Source organism: Narcine bancroftii, chromosome 5 (genome assembly GCF_036971445.1).
Source record: "Narcine bancroftii isolate sNarBan1 chromosome 5, sNarBan1.hap1, whole genome shotgun sequence".
Classification (NCBI taxonomy): Eukaryota; Metazoa; Chordata; class Chondrichthyes; order Torpediniformes; family Narcinidae; genus Narcine; species Narcine bancroftii.
Genome location: NC_091473.1, coordinates 142,334,225 through 142,356,770, shown reverse-complemented (window position 1 = coordinate 142,356,770; position 22,546 = coordinate 142,334,225). Strand labels below are relative to the sequence as shown.

General features: G+C 43.9%; 1 protein-coding gene across 1 annotated transcript in view; it reads left to right on the top strand.

Moving 5' to 3' along the window:
* The window catches only part of LOC138765343 (calcium-activated chloride channel regulator 1-like), a 77,521-nt gene that overhangs the window by 18,691 nt on the left and 36,284 nt on the right, over nt 1-22,546 (top strand). The window contains exons 7-9 of the mRNA XM_069942385.1: nt 8,510-8,618; nt 11,589-11,754; nt 21,373-21,594. Of these exons, the coding sequence (XP_069798486.1) occupies nt 8,510-8,618; nt 11,589-11,754; nt 21,373-21,594 (497 nt within the window). The remainder of the gene's footprint in view (nt 1-8,509; nt 8,619-11,588; nt 11,755-21,372; nt 21,595-22,546) is intronic.

The window sequence follows — 22,546 nt, the reverse complement described above, 5'->3', positions numbered from 1 at the left end:
GCTCTGTATACGCTTATCTTTGTGAGGTTTTTCAGTTGGTTGTTTTTCCAGACTCTTTTGTGTAGTCTTCCAAAGGCGCTATTTGCCTTGGCGAGTCTGTTGTCTATCTCATTGTCGATCCTTGCATCTGATGAAATGGTGCAGCCGAGATAGGTAAACTGGTTGACCGTTTTGAGTTTTGTGTGCCCGATGGAGATGTGGGGGGGCTGGTAATCATGGTGGGGAGCTGGCTGATGGAGGACCTCAGTTTTCTTCACGCTGACTTCCAGGCCAAAATAACCATGTAACAGTTTCAGTACAGAAACCATCCATCTCGGCCCCTCTAGTCCTCACCAATTTTAGAAAACTCCACTAGTTCCACCTACCCGCTCCCTGTCCATAACCCTCCAATCCCCTCACATCCATGCACTCATCCAACCTTATCTTAAATGACAAAATTGACCCTGATGCAACCTCCTTTTCCGGAAGGTCATTCCACTCAGACACCACTCTCTGAGTGAAGAGGTTTCCCTTCATGTTACTTCTAAACTTTTTCCCCCTAACCCTTAACTTATGACCCTTGTACCAATCTCCCCTACCCTCAAGGGGAAGAGCCTATTCACATCTACTCTACCTATTCTCCTCATAATTTAAAATACCACTATCATATCCCCCCTCAACTCTCTACGCTCCAATGAATAAAGCCCAGTCTACTCAATCTTTCTTTATATTCTATATACTGCAATCCAGGCAACATTTTAGTAAATCTTCCCTGCACCCTCTCCATCTTATTGATATCCTTCCTATAATTTGGAGACCAGAATTGCACACAATATTCCAAATGGCCTCACCAATGCCTTGAACAGTCTCAACATCACCTCCCGGCTCCTATATTCTATGCTATGAGTTATAAAGGCTAGCCGCCTTCACCACCCTATCTACATGAAAATCCACTTTCAAAGAATGCTGAATCATTATTCCAAGATCTCTCTGTTCCTCTGCATTTCTCAGTACCCTCCCCTTCACTGCATATGTCCTATTTTGGTTATTCTTCCCAAAATGAATCTCTTCACACTTATCGACATTAAACTCCATCGGCCACTGTCACATTTGTGGCCCGAAATGTGAAGTTAATAAAACATTAAACACAAGTTTTATCAGGTAAACTTCTTACTGGCTTTATTCTCCCGTTTCCTTTGTTCTCTTGCTTGTGTTCTTATCTCTCTCTCATACCACGTGACTTCCGGTACATCTCATACATATTCATTATCATGACATCCCTCCTTTAATCAGAAATAAACTTTACCTTCACTTACCAATATCCCTCGGAAACATACAAACATCGTAACTAATGGTAATACTATAACTCAACTACATAAAATTTACTTCCTACAGCACTCATACATGCACTTTATGATATAAGATTAAAATACTGTCCCAAAGTTCTTATTAAAACTATGGCACAAAGTCTTCGTATCGTTTGGGCACTTTCCGGTTTCGTTTCGGCCTGCCTGCGATATTGTCGTCGCTTCTCGGTTGTTCACTCTCGGCGTCAGAAATACTGCTCGCCACGGCTTCGGGTGTTTCTGGCGCTCTAGTCACTTCATCAGGAGTGCTGGTAACTGCCTCTGGAACATCAGGTCTCTCAGTTTCAACATCTCGTATTGGCCTTTCAACCTCTTCGCTCGATGTATCTCTGGACTGGTACCTTTTTACACCTGATACTTTTCTCTTATACAGGACTCCAGTCGGAGACTTGACTGTCACCATACTGCCACTTCTGGGTACGACAGTATAGGGTTGATGGTAATAAGGTGTGTCTAGCTTACCACCAGTTTCATGCCTCACTAGAACATTATCTCCTGGCATGATGTCTGAGTACTTGGCTCCACGTTTCGAATCTGTGTACAGCTTTGCTGCACCTTTCTTTTCAGCATCGTGGTCCCTCATCTCCTGGTCGTCTCGGATTTCCTTTATTTCTGGCATTTTTGTGCGGATTTTTCTCCCAAAAAATGCTTCTGCAGGACTTTTTCCAGTGGTTGCATGAGGCGTTGCTCGATAGACAGCCACATAAGATAGCAATGCTTCTCGCCAATTTTGTCCTTCTGCGTGTGCAATCCTCAATCGTTTTTCAATGGACTGATTTTGTCTCTCTACTTCTCCGTTGGCTTGCGGCCATTTCGGAGTTACTTTATGATGGTGGATACCTGTGGTCCTCATGTATTCCGCAAATGTCTCTGAAATGAATTGTGGACCATTGTCAGAGTATAATGTAACAGGTAATCCATATCTTGCGAATATCTCTGCTAACGCTTGTATTGTTTTTTCAGTGGTTGTGGACTTCAACACCACGTACTCATAGTATCTGCTGTAGTAATCTATCATTACCATAATTGATTCACCCGTCGGTAAAGGTCCAAGAAAATCAACAGCTATGTCGATCCATGGTCCTGTCGGAAGTTGCGTACTCCGGATCGGTTCTGGCGGATTACTCCTACTTGTGATTTGACATCCGTGACAAGTTTTAACAAATTTCTCTGCGTCTTTATCACAACCTGGCCACCATACCTTGGTTCTGAGGTTTTGCTTGGTACCAACAATGCCTAGGTGTCCTTCATGCGCTAAGGATACAATCTTCGGTCTCAATCTTTGCGGAATCACCAATCTGCAACCTCTCAATACACACTGTCCGATGCAACAAAGTTCGTCTCTAATGTGAATGTAAGCCTTGTGAGTACACTTGTCCCATTGTCCACTCTGTATGCATTCTCTTACTTCCATGAGTTCTGGATCACGTTCGGATTCTCTCTCGACTTCCTTCGTAGTCACAGCTTTCGGTGTCGACTGAATAGCTACGAAGCGTACAAAGCTCTCTGTTTCTGTTCCCAATTCTGACTTGGATTGTGGACCTCCATCCTTCACCAATCTGGACAGCGGATCAGCAATGTTTGCTTTCCCTGTAATGTGGATTACTTTATATTTGTAGGGTTGTAGTCTGAGTACCCATCTCTTTATTCTGGCACATGGTTTGGATCTAGGTGCATAGATCACCTCTAATGGCTTATGATCTGTGATGAGTTCAAATTCAATGCCGTATAAATATGCATGGAACCTCTCACAGGCCCATACAAGTCCGAGTGCTTCTTTCTCTGTCTGAGAGTATCTTCTTTCCACATCTGATAACGATCTGCTGGCATAGGCAATGATTCTTGGTCCTCCATCATGCATCTGGACCAACACAGCTCCTAAACCAACTGGGCTGGCATCCGCTATGACTTTGGTTGATGCCGCCAGATCGTAATATCCAAGAGTTTTTGCATCTGTCAGGCTTTTCTTCAGCGCTGTGAACGCTTTCTTCTGCTCAGATCCAAAATGAAATGGTACACCTTTCCTGGTTAGTTTCCTTAGTGGTTCTGCCACTGTAGCGAAATTAGGAATGAACTTTGCACAAAAATTGACCAATCCCAGGAAACTCCTCACCTCTGTTGCGTTCTGAGGTGCACGTGCCTCTGCAATAGCTTTCACCTTGGCCTCTGCAGGGTTTAGTCCTTCCCGTGTAAGTTTGTGTCCCATGAAGTCCATTTCTGACACACCGAACTGGCACTTGTTTCCATTCACGGTAAGGCCTGCTTCCTGTAGTCTAGATAGTACACGCCTCAACCGTTTGTCATGCTCTTCCTTCGTTGGTGCATGGACTATGATGTCGTCAGAAATGTTGGCAACTCCAGGAATGCCTTGAATCACTCGATGGATTTCATACTGGTAGATCTCCAAAGCTGCATTAATTCCAAATGATAGTCTCTTGTAATGATACAATCCACAGTGAGTCACAAATGTTGTTACATCTCGGGAACCTGGATCCAGCTCTAATTGATGATAGCCCCATTTCAGATCAATTTTTGAGAATACCTTGCTGGTAGTTAGTTCTTGAAGTATTTCCTCCACCGTTGGTATAGGATGTCATTCTCTAATTATAGCTTCATTGGCCATTCTCATATCAACACATAGTCTTATGTCACCCTTTGGTTTGGGCACAATTACTACGGGACTGACTCATTGTGTCGAATGTTCCACCGGTTCAATAATGTCTTGTTCGATCAATTCTTTAATTTTGGCTTTGACTTTCCCACGAAGTCCAAACGGAGTTCTGCGCACTGGTTGCGCCTTGGGTTTGACCGTTTCATCTACCGCTAGCTTTAATTGTTGACCTTTCAGCTTTCCTACTCCTTGGAAGACTGCGGGGAATTCTTGCTTCATATCCTCATATGACTGAATTGAATTGACACAAGCTCCAATATGAAGTATTGCCAGGTCTTGCACTGTGCTTCTACTCAGCAATGGTTCTCCCCTCTCTTCTATGACCATAAACTCTGCTTCGGTGTACTTATCTCCAGCTTCAACAGTTGCAGTAAAACATCCAATGGTCTGCAATGGCTTGGTTGCTGTGTATGGATACAGTTTCTTGGAACACTTCTTTGAGGTACAGATGATCTTTTTCCTTTTCAACTTCTCCCATAAATGTCGATCAATCACATTACTGTCACTGCCTGAGTCTACAATGACCTGCACTGTCACTCCACCAATGATCACTGGGACCTTCTCATGACGTACTTCATTCAACGTAAATTGGTAACAACTCTGTTCCTCCTGGGTATCATCATCGTCACCGTCTATCTGGCGAATGGTATCTTTCTTTCCAGGATACTTTCTTTTCCCCCAGGCTTTGCCTTTGGAAGATGTATTCTTCCTCTTCTGGTCTGCATTGGACTTGCTTTTGCACTTCTTTGCAAAGTGGTCCTTACCTCCACACTTTCTGCAAACTTTGCCTTTGGCCGGGCAATATGGGTCTTTTCCAAAGTGACCTCAGTTTCCACATCGATAACACTCCACGTCATGTGTCGGCGTATATCTTGGCTGATTATGGCGATGTGAGAGCCTCTTAATTTGCTGGCTTGAGTTGTCTTTCAGGGTCATGGTATGAAATTGCCCTTCAACAGCCTCTAATGCAGCAGCAATGGTTAAAGCATCGGTGAGTTCCAACTCACTCCCTCTTTCCAGTAGACGTCTTCTGAGTTTATCTGATCTGCAGTGCTGTACGACTTGATCCAATAATTGGTTGTCCAAATCAGCTGGCATGTAATTGCATCCAACAGCTAGCTGGCGTAGTCTCGTCACGTACTGAGCAATTGTCTGGCCATCTTCTTGTCTCGTTCTCCGAAACAAATGGCGTTGAAATGTAGCATTTGGTGTCACTACATAGTGTGCATTTAATGCATCTACCGCTTTCTGGCACTCATCCTTTCTTCCAGTATTCAAAAGTGTCTTAAATGTTTCCCGAACTGAGGGTCCTGCAGTGAAAAGAAGTAACGCCCTCCTCTGCGCTTTTTGTTCAACCGTACCGGTATCTAGAAATAGGCCACGACTGTCGGCGTAGGATTCAAATTCTTCCAGCCATGCCTTCCACTTCACACTTACAGTGCTTGCATCACCCGTTGGGTCAAAATGAGCAATTCCACTATGTGTTAGAAAGTCACCGTCTGCCCCAGCCATGAGGAAATATTCCAGCCCAAAAAGTACTGAGACAAGAGAAAATTCTTATCACCTTGAAGTTGTCTGTAATCCTCTGTAATCTTGTTTAGTCTTTAATTTTCTTCAAGCTTCTTTCATCCTCGTCGCCAATGTCACATTTGTGGCCCGAAATGTGAAGTTAATAAAACATTAAACACAAGTTTTATCAAGTAAACTTCTCACTGGCTTTATTCTCCCGTTTTCTTTGTTCTCTTGCTTGTGTTCTTATCTCTCTCTCATACCATGTGACTTCCGGTACATCTCATACATATTCATTATCATGACAGCCACCTTTCAGCCCACTCTTCTAAGCCGTCCAAATCCTTCTGCAGTCCACAAAAACCCTCCTCATGATCCACAACTCCCCTTATTTTTGTATTATCCGCATATTTACTCACCCAATTTACCACTCCATCATTCAAATCATTAATGTAAATGACGAGCAACAAAGGACCCAACACCGACACCCAAACCTGAGGCACACCACTCGTCACTGGCCTCTATCCTGACAGAGAGTTATCCACTATGACTCTCTGGTGCCTATCTTCCAGCCACCATTTAACCCATCTGACTATCTCAACATTAATACCATGCACCTGATCCTTCCTTACCAATCTTCCAAGTGAACCTTATCGATGGCCTTACTGAAATCCAAATAGACCACATCTACTGTGCTACCATCATCAACCTCCCTAGTCACATCCTCAAAAAATTCAACAAGATTTGTCAAACATGACCTTCCCCTCACAAACCCATATCTTAACTGTTTTAGCCATTATTACCCAAATTATTAATGTACAGTCCATAAATTAGATTGGTCTGAGGTGTCATCACCTGCAATCCAAAAACACTGAACTCATTCAAAATGCTATATAAAATTCCTAAATTGAAAAAGAAAAAACTCTCTCTCCTCAAAATGCCAGAAAGACCGGCATTACCACCCTCCATTTTACAGGTTGCGGTCAAACCTCAAAAACATCAGAAACTAACAAACATAGCCTTCAACTTCCAGGGATAAAAAAGAAAAAAAATTATTTAAAAAAAAACACATGACCCATTTTAATAAATAATTTCACTAAGTCCTCCTGGGGAAGGTAAGCCATGGGTAGATCTTTAACAAAATCTTTGGCCTGAATATAATTGTTGAAGAAGAAATTCTGTTGATCTGGAATGAAAACTTTCAAAGTTGCTGGATATTCCCACACAAATAACCGGATTAAACTCTTTTCTCTTCCTCAAAATAGTTTAACTCAGATCTGGATTAAAAAAATCTTATCACCTTTGTAATTCAAAGGTCCATGTTCTTTAGCTCTTCTCATTGCCAATACAGTATCTTTCCTTTATCTTGATCATTTAAAAATGTACTGCCGATGTAAACTTGTTTTTTTTCCTGATTATTGACATTCAGTTCTAAGTTATAGACAATAGACAATAGACAATAGACAATAGGAGCTGGAGTAGACCCTTCAGCCCGTCGAGCCAGCACCGTCATTTTACAGATCATGGCTGATCACTACCATCAGTACCCCTTTCCAGCCTTATCCCCATAACCCTTAACTCCTTTGCCCACTAGAGTCTTATCTAACTCTCTTTTGAACATAATCAGCGAATCTGCCTCTACCACCCTCTGTGGCAGAGCATTCCACAGATTCACACTTCTCTGGGTTATTATGAAATAATAAAAGGAGCAAATGAGAAATTAGATTTTAGAGCAGTGGTTCTTATCTCTCTCTCATACCATGTGACTTCCGGTACATCTCATACATATTCATTATCATGACAGCCACCTTTCAGCCCACTCTTCTAAGCCGTCCAAATCCTTCTGCAGTCCACAGTGTTCTATGATTAGTAAGGGATTGCTTAAGGTGGGATGTGAGTGGGAAGGGAAGGTCGAGAATCACTGCTCTAGATCCAATTGTTACTGAAAGATTTTGCTTGAGAAAAATTCCTTTGGAGTTCTGAAACCGTGCACATAACGAGTCAATTAGGTACAATTAAAACCGTGGTTTTCAAACTTTTTCTTTTCACCCACAAGCAATCACTTACTAATCACAGAGCACCAATGGCATAGGGAATACTTAAAGTGGTATGTGAATGGAAAGCAAAAGATTGAGAATCACTGTTTTAGAATATATTAAAAATGTATATTTTAAATGGTGAATGGAAGGGAAAAGGGGGGCTGTACTTTTGGGCCACATTCTTTTCTTGTTATCCCTGGTATAAGAAGGTCCTTTTTTGGTAAGATGGTGAATTTTAAGGAATATGGAGCAGAAATTCGAATGTTCCGAAAACCTAGAGGTTAAAAGCTATAAATGAAGTGATTTGTAAACTCCAAGTGAGTCTCCTTTGTAGTTAGTTTGCTGCTCGTGGGCAGTGTTTTTTGCTGTAGCTGAGTTCTCACAGCTTTGCAAAGTGATTAAAAGTTTGTTTTTGCAGCTGTACCTGTGCTTGGTTTGGAGCAACCTCAAGTCCACTTTAAGAGGGTGAACGCTTGAAATGGAAAACATTCGGAATTCGAAAAGCGGGAAAATAAGTGTGTTTTAATTTGCAGAGAGGACCGTCGAGCGATGGATAGGAGCAGGGGAATATCTCATAGAGTGGGATCAGGGCTGCTGGGTGGGAAACTATTTATGAAGCCTCTCTGCAACATTAATCTACTTCTGCTGAGGACCTGAAGTCTTAATCCAATTTCTCTCTCACCTGATGTTGCCTGAACTGCTAAATAGATCCAGCATTTTCCTTTTACACTTTTTACCATCTTGGAGTGGAAATGTCTGTGTGTGCATTCACAGGCAGGAGCATATGCTGGTCTCATTTTAGTGCTACAAAACAACTTTATGTTGTTGAATTCATTTTGAGTTCAATTCATGAGAAAATTATGCCAGTAGACTGAAATGAGAATACCATTTATTTTTTCAACAGAAATGAAAGGTTTTGAGCAAAAGTATTTCTATTTCTACAGGTCAAATGTTTGTTCATGAATGGGCCCATCTTCAGTGGGGAGTATTTGATGAACATAATGACCTGGTGCCCTTTTATATAAATAGTGATGGGGTCGTTGAAGCAACGAGGTAAGAAGTTTCATATTTGTTCAAGAATTGTTTCTGCAGAAGGCCAAAAGTTGCCCAAAATTAAAGGAAAAATGCTGGTAAAACTTAATAGATAAGGCAGACTCTATGAATAGGAAACAGTCGATGTTTAAGGTCAAAGATGCTTCAACAGAATGATGAAAGTGAGAGAATAAATTAGTTCAAGTTACTTATGTGGTGATATGTAATTACACCACTAGGTCACCAGGGGTCATCCCGGTGACCTTGTCCATAAAGCAGTCCAGAGCTGCAGTCTAGCCTTCCAGGTTCGTCTTGCAGAGAGACAAAACCTCTTAGTGTACATATTAGTTTATTAAAGCTGTCTTATACTCACACTGCTGGTGTGGTTATTGTCAGTACAACTTAGACAGAAAACGGGCCATTTTTATGTTACGGATAGGCCAGGATTGCCTTGGTGAAAAGCTCCTTATGCAGCTACAGAGAGAGAGAGAGGGTGAAAATAGAGAGGAAGAGGGGGAAGGAGAGAGAGAGAAAGAGGAAGAGAGAAAGAAAGGGGGAAAGAAACAGATAGAGAGTAGAGAAAAAGAGTGAGAGAGGAGAGAAAAAGAGGAAGAGAGCAAAAGAAAGAGGGAGGGAGAGAGAGAGAGAGAGAGAAAGGTAGAGAGAAAAATGAGAGAGAGAGAATCATTTACATTAACCAATTAACCTTCAGGCACCTCTTTGGGAAAGTGGCAGAAAACATGGAAAGAACCTTGATTGACATGGGGAGAAGGTGTAAATGTCATGCAGATAGAATGGTCAATATCAAGCCTACCTCTCTGGGACACTTCCTGCTGCCTTTCCAGTCACAAAAGGAATCGAGACATTGGCATTGAAAAATGCATTATGTGGATGCTTCAATGTAACATGGTTTACAGGAGCTTTATGAAAAAAAAATAGCTGGTGGGTATTAAAAGCTAGAAGAACATGTGGAGAATACTCAGCTGGTCAGGGAGCTGCAGGGAGTGAGACAGGGTTAGGGTTTTAGCTCAGTCACCTTACATCAGAACTGGCAAATGTTCAAGCAGACAAAGAAATGTGGCAGGAATTCAATGGGTCAGGCAGCATCCAGGGATAGAAAAAGACCGGCAACTTTTCAATCCGAAAGCCCGTATCAAGATGTAATTTCCAAAAATAGAAAGATAACATCTGTGGTGGGGTGGACGGCAAGAGGCAAAAGAAATGTGAACCAAATAGGGGGGCCTCACTTGGATACAGGGTACAGTTCTGGGCTCCTTATTTAAGAAAGGATGTGCAGCTATTGGAGAGGGTTGAGAGAAGATTCACAAGAATGATTCCTGTAATGAAGGGATTCACACATTAGGGACATTTGACAGTTCTTGATCTGCACTCCTTGTAGTTCAGAAAAATAAAGGGGTGGCAATCTCATAAAAGCATTTTGAATGTTAAAAGGCCTAGTCAGAGTAGATGTGCCAAAGTTGTTGTTTTCCATGGTAGGGGAGTCAAGGACAAAAGGCCACAACCTCAGGGTTGAAGGGCACCCATTTAAAAACAGAGATGGCGGAGGGGAGGAATTTCTTTAGCCAGTGAGTGGTGAACCTCTGGAATTTGCTGTCACAGGCAGATGTGAAGGCCAGGTTGTTGGATGTATTTAAGGCAGCAATTGATAGGTAGCTGAATAAGAGGGTATCAAAGGTTTTGGTGAGAAGGCAAGGGAGTGGTGCTGGGTGGGATCATGGAGCTGACTCGTCAGGCTTAATGGTGGACTTCTGCCCCCATGATGTATGGTTTTATTGGAAGAGGAATTGAAATAAAAGATGTTCATAGCAGAGGTGCGATAGTGAATAGCAGAATTGAGCTCTAATCTGATATTAGATTAGATTCAACGTTATTGTAGTTGTGCCAAGTACAGATATAAAGCCACTAAAATGCAATTAGCATCTAACCAGAAGCACAAGTGCTATTTACAAATAACTGAATAAAAGCAAGCACTCCAGCAAACAAATAAATACAAAAGTACCTACAGTACAATATGGGTGCAATACTGCAGAAAGACTGTAAGGTGCCTGGTTGGAAGACAAATTCTGTTCTTCAGCTCACGTTGAGGCTAGGATAGAGAGATGGGAGCATGTTTCTGATGGACTCAAAATGTCACAGGTAAACAGAAAGACTTGCAGAGCTGAGTGCAGAACCCAGAAGTGTTGGAGAAGCTCATGAAAGCCTGCAGATGCTGTGATTGTAGCCACAACACAGTAAATGTTGGAGGAACTCAGCCGATCTCACAGAGTTCATAGGAGGTAAAGATATATTACCAATGTTTCGGGCCTGAGCCCTTCCTTAAGGTATGTGTGAAAAAAAGACTGGTGTCTGAATTAAAGGCTGGGGAGAAGAATGGGAGAGGGAGAAGTACAGATTAACAGACAAAAGGTTTAATTGGCTATGATAAGAGAAAAGATGAGAATTGATTTTGGCCCTATGAAAGGATGCAGAGGGAAAAAGAGAAGAGAGAGAGAAACAGAACTAGAGTAAAGTGGGGAATGTGGGCTCAGTGTTAGCATTTAAGAAAAATTTGGATAGGTACATGGATGGGAAGGATATGGAGGGCTGTGGACTGGCTGCAGGTCAGTGGGACTAGGTAGATTAATAATTTGACAGACTAGAAGGGCCGAAGGGCCTATTTTGTATCTTTAATGTTTTATGGTTCTAAACCCATTCATTTTGTTTTTGGAGGATGGGTGGAAACCAAAGGCACAAAGGAAACCCATGCAGACTCAGGGAGAATGTACAAACATCTTACAGATGGTGTCAGATTCGAACCTAGGTCACTGGTGCTGTAGTACCATTGTACTATACTCACCATCCCACCCTATTCCTCTCCTTTCCACCGATTCCTTTCCAGTGTACCTGAAATCTATGCAGCACTCCCTCTGTGCTGAATTGAAACATTAACACTGGTTTCCCTGTTGCTTTTTGAAAATCATTACCTTGCAGATGCTCGAAAAAAATGAAGGGAAAGACAGCTGATTGTACGGGCACTTCCTGTACACCTTGCAAGATAGATGCCAATACCGGATTACCTAATGGTAATTGTAAATTCTTCCCAGAGAAGGATCAGAGTTCGTCATCTTCGATAATGTACGTACAGGGACTCCCAAATGTAAGTAGATTTGGTGTTGCACTTTCTCAAATATTGTTGACACGTTTGTTCCACATGATGTCGTTCCCATGAAGAGGACCTTTGTAAACTTCCAGGCCAGTTGAATCATGGAGCTATGGAAAGATGCCTTTTCCCCCTCTGGATCAACAGTGACCTATATTTTATGTCTACTTATACTTTTTAAAGTCACATTTTATTCTCCCCACATTGCTGTTAAATGATTCTACCATTAATTTATGGTGGGATAGTTGCATTTTGGAAGAGACAAGCTCTAAGCTCAGCACTCGTTACTGCAGATTGGACATGATCAGCTTTTATCGACATTTCCCATCTTCCAGCCCCAAGTACATAGAGTCGTACTCTGGAAACTTTAGCAGCTTCCAGCATTCCAGACACAGCACAACAGCCCGTGGACTTCTCCCTCCATCGTGCCGAGCAGACACTGACATCAGGAAGAACCAGGGCAGCCAGCACTTATATCATCTTCGGATTTCAGATTTATTGTCAGAGTTCCAACCCTGAGATTCGTTTTCCTGCGTGCGAGGCAGAATTACCACTTATTCGTAGCACAAAAAACACCCATGTAAGCAAATGAAGAACTGTAAACAGATAAAAAATGTAAACAAACTTACTGCAAAAATCAATAGAGTGGACAAGTGCGAGTCCTTAAATGAGCCCCTGATTGAGTTTGTCGTTGAGGAATCTGATAGTGGAGGGGGAGCAGCTGTTCCTGAACCTAGTGGTGCGAGTCTTATGGCACTTCCCTGATGGCAGCAACAACAACTACAACAATGTGCCTCAGTTCGACCATAACACCATCTATAAATTTCCCAACGATACTGCTGTAGTGGGCGGTATAAAGGAAAGGAATGAGTCAGCATATAGGATGGAGCTGATTGTTGACTTCAGGAAAGTAAAGCCAGATGTTTACAATTCAGTGATCATTGGGAGATCAGAGGGGAAAAGGTGGAGCAAATTTATGTTCTTGGGAGTCACTATCTCGGAGGATCTTTCCTGGACCCAACACACCAATGGTGACGTGAGGAAAAAACGTCAGCACCTCTACATCCCAAGGAGTTAATAAGGGTCCTTGAGTTAGGGGAGCCATTAGGTAATAGTGACCATAGTATGATTTCTTTTAATCTGCAAATGCAAAGGGAGAAGAGAAGGAAGTCATAAACATTAATGCTACAGCTAAGGGTGACTATACTGCAATGAGAGCGGAGCTATAAAATGGAAGGTCTCCCTAGCTGGGAGGACAACTGGGCAAAAATGGCAGATATTTCTAGACATATTTCACAGGATTCAGAATAACCATATAACCATATAACCACTTACAGCACAGAACAGGCCAGTTTGGCGCTACTAGTCCATGCCAGAACAAATCCCCACCCTCCAAGTCTCACTGACCAGCGCCCGGTCCATACCCCTCCAGTCCTCTCCTCTCCATGTAACTATCTAGTCTTTCCTTAAATGTAACCAATGATCCCGCCTCGACCACGTCTGTCGGAAGCTCATTCCACATCCCCACCACCCTTTGCGTAAAGAAATTTCCCCTCATGTTCCCCTTATAATTTTCCCCCTTCAATCTTAAACCATGCCCTCTAGTTTGAATCTCCCCCACTCTTAATTGAAAAAGCCTATCCACGTTTACTCTGTCTGTCCCTTTTAAAATCTTAAACACCTCTATCAAGTCCCCCCTCAATCTTCTACGCTCCAGAGAAAAAAGCCCCAGTCTGCACAACCATTCCCGGTAACTCAAACCTTGCAATCCTGTCAACATTCTCGTGAACCTTCTCTGTACTCTCTCTATTTTGTTTATATCTTTCCTATAATTTGGTGACCAAAACTGTACACAGTACTCCAAATTTGGCCTCACCAATGCCTTGTACAATTTCATCATAACCTCCCTACTCTTGAATTCAATACTCCGATTTATGAAGGCCAATATTCCAAATGCCTTCTTCACCACACCATCTACCTGAGTATCAGCCTTGAAGGTACTATTTACCACAACTCCTAAATCCCTTTGTTGCTCTGCACATCTCAATAGCTTACCATTTAATGCATATGACCTATTTAGATTTGCCTTTCCAAAATGTAACACCTCACACTTATCTGTATTAAATTCCATCAGCCATTTCTCAGCCCACACTTCCAGCCTTCCTAAATCACATTTTAATCTACGGTAATCTTCCTCACTGCCCACAACACCACCAATCTTTGTATCATCCGCAAACTTGCTTATCCAATTCTCCACCCCTACTTCCAGATCGTTAATATATATAACAAACAATAGTGGACCCAGGACCGATCCCTGAGGAACTCCACTAGTCACCGGCCTCCAATTGGACAAACAATTTTCCACCATTACTCTCTGACACCTCCCATCCAACCATTGCTCAATCCATTGCATTACCTCCTTATTTATACCTAATGCCTCCACCTTTTTTCCTAACTTCATGTGGGGAACTTTGTCAAAAGCTTCACTCAAGTCTAAAAAGACAACATCCACAGCTTTCCCTTCATCAACCTTTTTTGTAACCCCCTCGAAAAACTCAATCAGGTTTGTCAAGCATGATCTACCCCTGACAAAACCATGCTGATTACTCCCTAGCAATCCCTGTACCTCCAAATAATTGTAAATACCATCCCTCAGAACACTTTCCATCAACTTACCCACCACAGACGTCAGACTCATGGGCCTATAATTCCCAGGTTTACACTTAGACCCTTTCTTAATCAGCGGAACCACATGCGCCACCCTCCAATCCTTTGGCACTACCCCTGTGGCCAGTGACATCCTAAATATCTCTGTTAATAGCCCCACTATCTGTCCACTAGCCTCCCTGAGTGTCCTTGGGAATATTTTGTCCGGTCCCGGAGATTTATCCACCTTTATCTTTTTCAACACAGCCATCACTACCTCCTCGGTTATCCTTATATGCTTCATGACCTCCCCACTATTTTTCTTTACCTCAACTGGTTCAATATTTTTTTCCCTAGTGAATACCGAGGCAAAGAAATTATTCAAAATTTCCCCCATTTCCTCTGACTTCTCACTCAGCCTATCCTCGCTATCTACAAGGGGTCCAATTTTATCCCTCACTAATCTTTTACTTTTAATGTACCTATAGAAACCCTTCGAATTTATTTTTACTCTGACTGCCAAAGCCTCTTCGTGCCTTTTTTTGGCCTTTCTAATTTCTTTCTTAAGATTCCTTCTACACTCCTTGTAGTCCTCCTTCAACTTCTCAGCTCTTTATACCTCTTGTACACCTCCCTTTGTCTCCTAACCAAATTTCCAATATTCCTCGAAAACCAAGCCTCCCTATTGACTTCCAGCCTTTCCTTTGATCCTCACTGGGACATATCTACTCTGTACCCTCAAAATTTCTTTTTTGAATATCCTCCATTTCTCATTTACACCCTCACCTGAAAATATCCTGTCCCACTCAATACTCCCCAAATCCCTTCTTATTCCTTCGAAATTTGCTCTTCTCCAATGCAGAACCTCAACTTTAGGCCCCTCCTTGCTCCTCCCTAAAACTACCTTAAAACTAACAGAATTATGATCACTAGACCCAATTGGATTTCCAACATTAATGGATTAATACATTCATCCCAAAGAGGAGGAAGGGCACCCGTGGCTGACAAAGGAGATCAAGTGCAGCATCAGGTCTAAAAGAAATAAGAATAAGATGCCAAAGCAGAGTGGGAAGTTAGAGGATTGAGAGGCCTTTAAAACCCAACATAGAGAAACTAAGAAAGTCATTCAGGAGGGGAAAATGAAGTACGAGAGCAAATTGGCAAGTAATATAAAATGGGATAGCAAAAACTTCTTCAGAAATGTTAAAAGGAAGAAATTGGTTAGGGCCAAATTTGGGCCCTTGAAAACAGAGAAAGGTGAAATTATTAATGGGGACATGGAGATGGCTGAGGAATTTAACAATTACTTTGCATCTGTTTTCACCAAGGAGGATATAGGTTGTGATCAGAATAGGGGGAGGGGTCAAGAGGAATCTAGAGACTTGGTGAAATTACCAAAGGAAACAGAGAATCTGATGGATATTCAGATCCAGAAGCAGGTGGTTGTGAGCAAATTGTTAGAACTGAGGCCTGATCAGTCCCCTGGGCCTGATGGGCTGCATTCCAGGATGGTTAGAGAGGTTGCTCTGGAAACTGTGGAAGCACTAGTTGACATTTTCCAAAGTTCTTTAGATTCCGGGGAATTGCCTGCAGAGTGGAGAGTGGCTGATGTTGTACCACTTTTTAAGAAGGGAGGGAGAGAGAAAACGGGACGTCGGTGGTGGGGAAGGTATTGGAATCCATCGTTAAAGGAGAAATAGCAGAACATTTAGGAAGGAATAATAATATCGAGGCTGGTTAGCATGGGTTCCTTAAAGGAAAATCCTGCTTGACTAATCTCCTGGAATTTTTCGAGGACATAACAAGGAGGGTGGACTTGGGAGGGCCAGTGGATGTGGTGTACTTGGACTTTTAGAAACCTTTTCATGAGGTCCCACACAGGAGACTAGTTTGCAAAATCAAGGAGCATGGTATCGGGGATAGGGTGCTGTCATGGATAGATAATTGGTTGAGAAATAGGAAATAAAGGGTTGGGATAAACGGGTCATTTTCTGGATGGCAGGATATGATGAGTGGGGTCCCGCAGGGGTCGGTGTTGGGCCCTCAGTTGTTTATCATTTATGTAAATGATTTGGATGAGGGGATAAATAACTACATATGCAAATTCGCAGTTGACACTAAACTGGGTGGTAGTGTAAAAAGCGAGCAGGATGTCAGGATAGTTTAGGGGAGTGGGTGGAAAGATGGCAGATGAAGTTTAAAGTCAGTAAATGTGAGGTTGTCCATTTTGGAGGCAAAAACAAGAGCACAGTATTATTTAAATGGAGTTAAGCCAGTGAGTGGGGTAATGCAAAGGGATCTGGGCCTACTTGTTCAACAGTCATTGAAAACTAGTGTGCGGGTTCAGCAAGCGGTGAAGAAGGTGAACAGTATGTTGGCTTTCATAAAGAAGGGATTGGAGTATAGGAGTAGAGAAGCCCTCCTGAAGTTGTACAGGGCCCTGGTGAGACCTCATCTGGAGTATTGCATCCAGTTCTGGTCATATTTAAGAAAGGACATACTTGCTATAAAGGGATGCAGCACAGATTTACAAGGTTAGTACCCGGGATGACAGGTTGTCATATAGGTTAGAAAGACTTGGATTATATGCGATGGAGTTTAGAAGGATGAGGGGAGACATGATTGAGATATTTAGGATTATCAAAGGCTTGACAGGGTGAAATCAGAGCACATGTTCCCAATGATGGCAAAGACTAAGACTAGAGGGCATAGTTTAAGAATACAGGGAAGGGCATTTAAGACAGAAATGAGGAGAAATCTTTTTACCCAGAGAGTTGTGGGTCTGTGAAATACATTGCAATTGCAACAGAGAGTAGTGGGGGTGGATTTGTTGGATAGATTTAGGAGAGAGTTAGATAAGGCTCTTGTGGGCAGGGGAGTTAAGGGTTATGGGGATAAGGCTGGGATTGGTTATTGAAAGGGAAAGATCAGCCATGATCCGATAAATGGAGGTGCTGGCTCGAAGGACCAATTGGCCTACTGCAGAACCTATTGTTTATTGTCTATTGAGTCTGCGGAGGTTGAAAATGTCTGTGAACACTCTGGCTGGTTGATTGGCTGTCAGGTATTGACGCCTTATGAGGGTTCACCTTCTTGGATGATGTTCTGATGTTGGCCTCAGAGACAGATATCACAAGATCTTCAGCCTTTGCAGGGATTCTCATAGGCACTGATGTGTTCTTCTCAAAGTGGTCAGAGCAGATGTTCAGCTAATCGGGTACTGAGGCACCACAGCCATCTATGGAGTTCACCCTTGCTTTATAGTCAACCTTTTTCTCTCCACTCACATCCCACTTTAAGTAATCCCTATGCCATCTGTGCTCTGTGATTAGTAAGGGATGGCTTAAGGTGGGATGTGAGTGGGAAGGGAAGATTGAGAATCACTGTTCTAGACCCCATTGTTACTGAAATATTTTGCTTGAGAAAAAATGGTCATTGGCCCATTTTCCTTGGAGCTCTGAAATGACTGAACTCCGCAACCTCTACCGAACCTGGGTGAATGAAGTTTACTCACGATACCTCCAGGCTTTGAGGAAACAGTTGCCCGGTGAGTCCATGGACGAGTTCTTTCGAGCCCTGTCTGACCTGGGGAGAAACTGCAGGGCCAATATTTCGACCCCTGTCTTTGCAGACCAGTGTGTGTAGGAGTTGATTCGGGATGCCTGCGTGTCTGGGGAGAGGTCCGACTACATCTGTCAGTGACTGCTTGAAGAGGACAGGCTTCCTCTGAAGAGAGTCCTCCAGCTTGCTAAGACACTCAATGCTGAGTCGATCGCTGCGGTAAAAGCAGGTCCTCCACATGAGTCACAGACTGCCTCTGTGCAAGAAGACCCAGACCCCACTGCCGCCGCTGCCATGATTGAGCACCCAAAGTGCTGAAGCACCCCCAACGACTTTGCTGACATGACTTTGCGGAAAGAGAGGACACAATCAGCAAGTTTTTAAGTCCAAAGCTGCCTGATCGACAGCGCCGCATGCACCCCTGCGGACGGGCCATCAACGCCAACATCACTGCCTTTCCCGAATGGCTCAATTGCGTGCACAACCCGGGAGTCACCATCTTACCGGGCGTCACTTCCGCCTTCCTGGACAACTTCACTTTCACTTTCTTCCTCCTCCTCGCCAGTCGGGTCCCCCCTCCGACAGCGATGGCAATCTAGTCCTGGCCTCCATGATACTCAACCAAGGCAGCGCTCACCCGATCACCACTCGAGGTCAAGGGGAAAAAAAACTAACTGCCTGTTTGACAGTGGAAGCACAGAGAGCTTCATCCATCTGGACACGGCCCAGAAACTCTCTCTCTCTCTGTTAGTCCAACAAGCAGCAAGATCTCATTGGCTGCAAAGGACCAATCCACTGAGATCCACGGGTATTGTATTGCATCATTAACGGTGGGGTGGGAACGTTATGATAACTTTCATTTACTGGCAATGCCATGGCTCTGTGCGCCGATCCTCCTGAGCCTTGACTTCCAAAGCCAGTTCAGGAGTGAGGAAGTGAGGATGGCGTTTGGAGAACCACAACCGCCCATAACTACAACTCCCAGCTTACGGACTCCCCCACCTGCTGCCTCTCCACCCTCCACATACCCTCTCCTTGAGAACCTGATCCTGGTCTGCAAGCAACAAAGAGCAGGTGCTATAGCGCTGAGGACAGGGCATTCATAACGTCCAAGTCTGCAGCAAATCCTGGTGGGGTGGGGGGGTCATAGCCCACAGTTCCAGCCCATGGAGAACCCAAGTTATGGAGGTCAGGGGCAGGAGTAAACTCCCGATGGTGATGGACTACAGCCAGATGATCAACCGCTTCACACAGGTGGGTGCTGACATGGTAAATAAGATTGCCAGATTAGGGTGTTCTCCACCATTGACCTGAAGTTAGCATACCACCAACTCCCCCTTCGCCCAGGAAATTACCAGTGCACCGCATTCAAAGTGGATGGCAGACTCTTCCACTTCCTCTTGGTACCCTTCGAAGTCACTAACAGCATCTCCATGTTCCAAAGGGAAATGGACCAGATGGTAGACAAACACAAACTGATGGCCACATTCCCCTACCTAGACAATGTCACCATCTGTGGCCATGACCAATAGGACCATGAAGCAAACTTTTCAAAACTCCACAAGGCAAGGCCCCTCGATCTGACTTACAACAAGGTGGCGGAGATGTGCCCTCCTTGGATGTGTCGTGCCACATGGTGTCATTGCCCAACCACATCCGTCCTCTCATGGAGCTCCTGATCCCACACAACCTCAAGGCGCTAAAAAGGTGCCTAGGGTTCTTTTCTTACTCTGATCAATGGGTGCCAACTCTGCCGATAAAGCCTATCCCCAGAAAGATCCACAACCTTCCCTTTATAGGAAGAAGCCCACACTGCATTCAACAAGATCAAAGGAGACATGGTCAGAGCCACGAATCCACCCTATTCCAGGTGGAGAGCAATGCCTCCGACTTCATGCTGGCTGCCACTCTCAACCAGGTGGGCAGGCCAGTGGCATTTCTTTCCTGCACCCTTCACAGCCCTGAGACACGGTAGTCCTCTGTCGAGGAGGCACACATGATCGTTGAGGTAGCACACCATTGGTGTCATTACCTGGCTGGGAAAAGATTTACCCTGCTAACGGATCAATGAGCCATGGCCTTTGTCGTCAACAACAAATTGCGGTGTAAAATCGAGAAAGACAAAATCCTGAGGTGGAGAATTGAGATCTCTACCTATAACTACGATATCCTGTACCAGCCAGGCAAGCTCAACCCCCCCTCCCCCTGCAAGATGCCTTATTCTGGGAAATGTGCGCCCCAGAGCACATCGCCACCACCTCCAGTCCCTCCACGATGACCTCTGCCACCCCGGAGTTACAAGACAGTTCTACTTCATAAAAGCTCAGAACCTCCTGTACATCCAATGGGGATGTCAGATCTCTGTTGGGTCTGCACGGAATGTAAACCACAGTTTTTCAGGCCCAACAAGTTGCACCTCATCAAAGCCACATGCCCCTTTGAATGACTCAGTATTGATTTCAAGGGGCACCTGACCTCATCCAACAGGAATGTCTATTTCCTCAACGTCATCGACGAGTTCTCTAGATTCCCTTTTGCCATCCCCCTGTCCCGATATGAACTCTGCCACAGTTATCAGGGCACTCTGCGGCATATTCCCCCTCTTCAGGTACCCGAACTATATCCACAATGATCGGGGACCTCTGCCATGAGTGACTAGTTGCGGCAATACCTGTAGGATAGAGGCATAGCCACTAGTAGAACCACAAGCTACAACCCCAGAGGGAATGGCCAGGTAGAGAGAGAAAATGTCACCGTGTGGAAGCTGGTCCTCCTGGCCCTTAAGTCAAAAGGAAGTCCTGCCAGAAGCACTCCATGCCACCCAATCCCTCCTATGCACCACTACCAACATGACCCTCCATGAACGCATGTTTTCCTTCCCCAGGAAGTTGGCGACCAGAATCACACTACCTCCTTGACTCTCATCTCCGGGACCCATCCTGCTGCGGAAACCACCGTGTCTTTCATGTTTTACTCTGCATGCGTGTCTGCATGTTTTGCACAGGGGACAGGAGAACATTGCTTCGTCGGGTTGTACTTGTGTAGATGATAATAAACTTGACTTGAGATCTCACAACATCAACAGGAAGTAAAAGGCAGTCAGCATTTTTGGCATGAGCTCATTAAACGCAATTTTCGCTTTATTCGTGACTTTACGGATTACTAACTTATGGGCAAAAGGTCATAAGCCCGATCAAGGGATATGGGGAAAAGGCCAGAAACTGGAACTGGTGTAGAGTAGCTTGGTGTAGATTTACGGAACAGACTCGTTGGGCCTAGTGGCCTGGTTCTGTTCCTTTGTCTTGTGAATCTTGTGATCTATGTAGATTTTGTCTCCAAAGCATTAGGAACAAATTTTCCGCCATGTGTTTGACACTTCAATCCATGAAGTTTTTTTCAAATTTCCAGGTGGTTGAATTCTGTGATAATGAGACCCACAATGTTGAAGCACCCAACATGCAGAACAGAGTATGTAATCACAGGAGCACATGGGACGTGATCAGCAAGTCGGACGATTTCAGAAATGTTTCCTCGCCCCACACTGGGTCAGTCAAGCCAACCTTCACACTCCTCCAGGCCAAGCACCGTGTCGTTTGCTTAGTCCTTGACGTCTCAGGAAGCATGGGGGTGGTAAGTTCATTTTCGATATTCATTCCAGAGAATAGATTTGAACACCAAAGTGAAAACAGCTGTGTAATAACTAAGATCAAATTCCCAAACAAAATACATCAGATTGAGCATAGATTGAGTGGAATATAATCAAGCATATTTTTTCTTAAATTAAGGGAGGAATGTGAGTCAACAAATTAACTGGGCAGATTCACATCCTACTTGTTGTTTAGTGAGAGGACTACACGTAGGTAGATACCTGAGAGTGGGAATTCAGATTGACAGGCGATGAAGAAGGTGTTTGATGCACTTGCCCTTATTAGCTGAGTACAAGAGGAGGGATAAATGATGGTGAGGCTACACTTGTATGAAGTTCTGATCACCAGACTGCAGGAAAACAAGAGAGAATGCAGAGAAGATTTCCAACAAAGTTGTCTTGATTGGAAACCTTTAATTATAAAAGTAGCCGGGTCTTTTTTTCCCCAGAGTAATGAAGTGACATGATAGTTTTGGTCGTCCAGCTATATGAAGGGTGCCAATAAGTTGCAAAGGGTACAGAGAAAGGATATCACAGTTAGCACAATGCTCTTACAGCACCGGCAACCGGGGTTGGAATCCGATGCTGTCTGTAAACAGTTTATGCGTTCTCCCCATATTGGCATGGGTTTCCTCCAGGTTCTCCAGTGTCCTCCCACCATTCAAAATGCACCCGGGTTGTAGGTCAATTGAGCAGCATGGGCTCATGGGCCAGAAAGGCCTGTTACCATGCTGTATGTCCATAAACATTTAAAAAAAGAGATCCATCAGGATGCTCGAGGAACTTGAGGGCTTGAGTTATAGGGAGAGGCTGGATGGGCTGGAGTGTAAAAGATTGAGGGGTGAACTTACAGAGGGATATAAAATCATGAGGACCTGTGGCTATTGAGGGGAAAAGGTTGGAACGTCAGGACACCGCCATACAAGTCACGAGCGA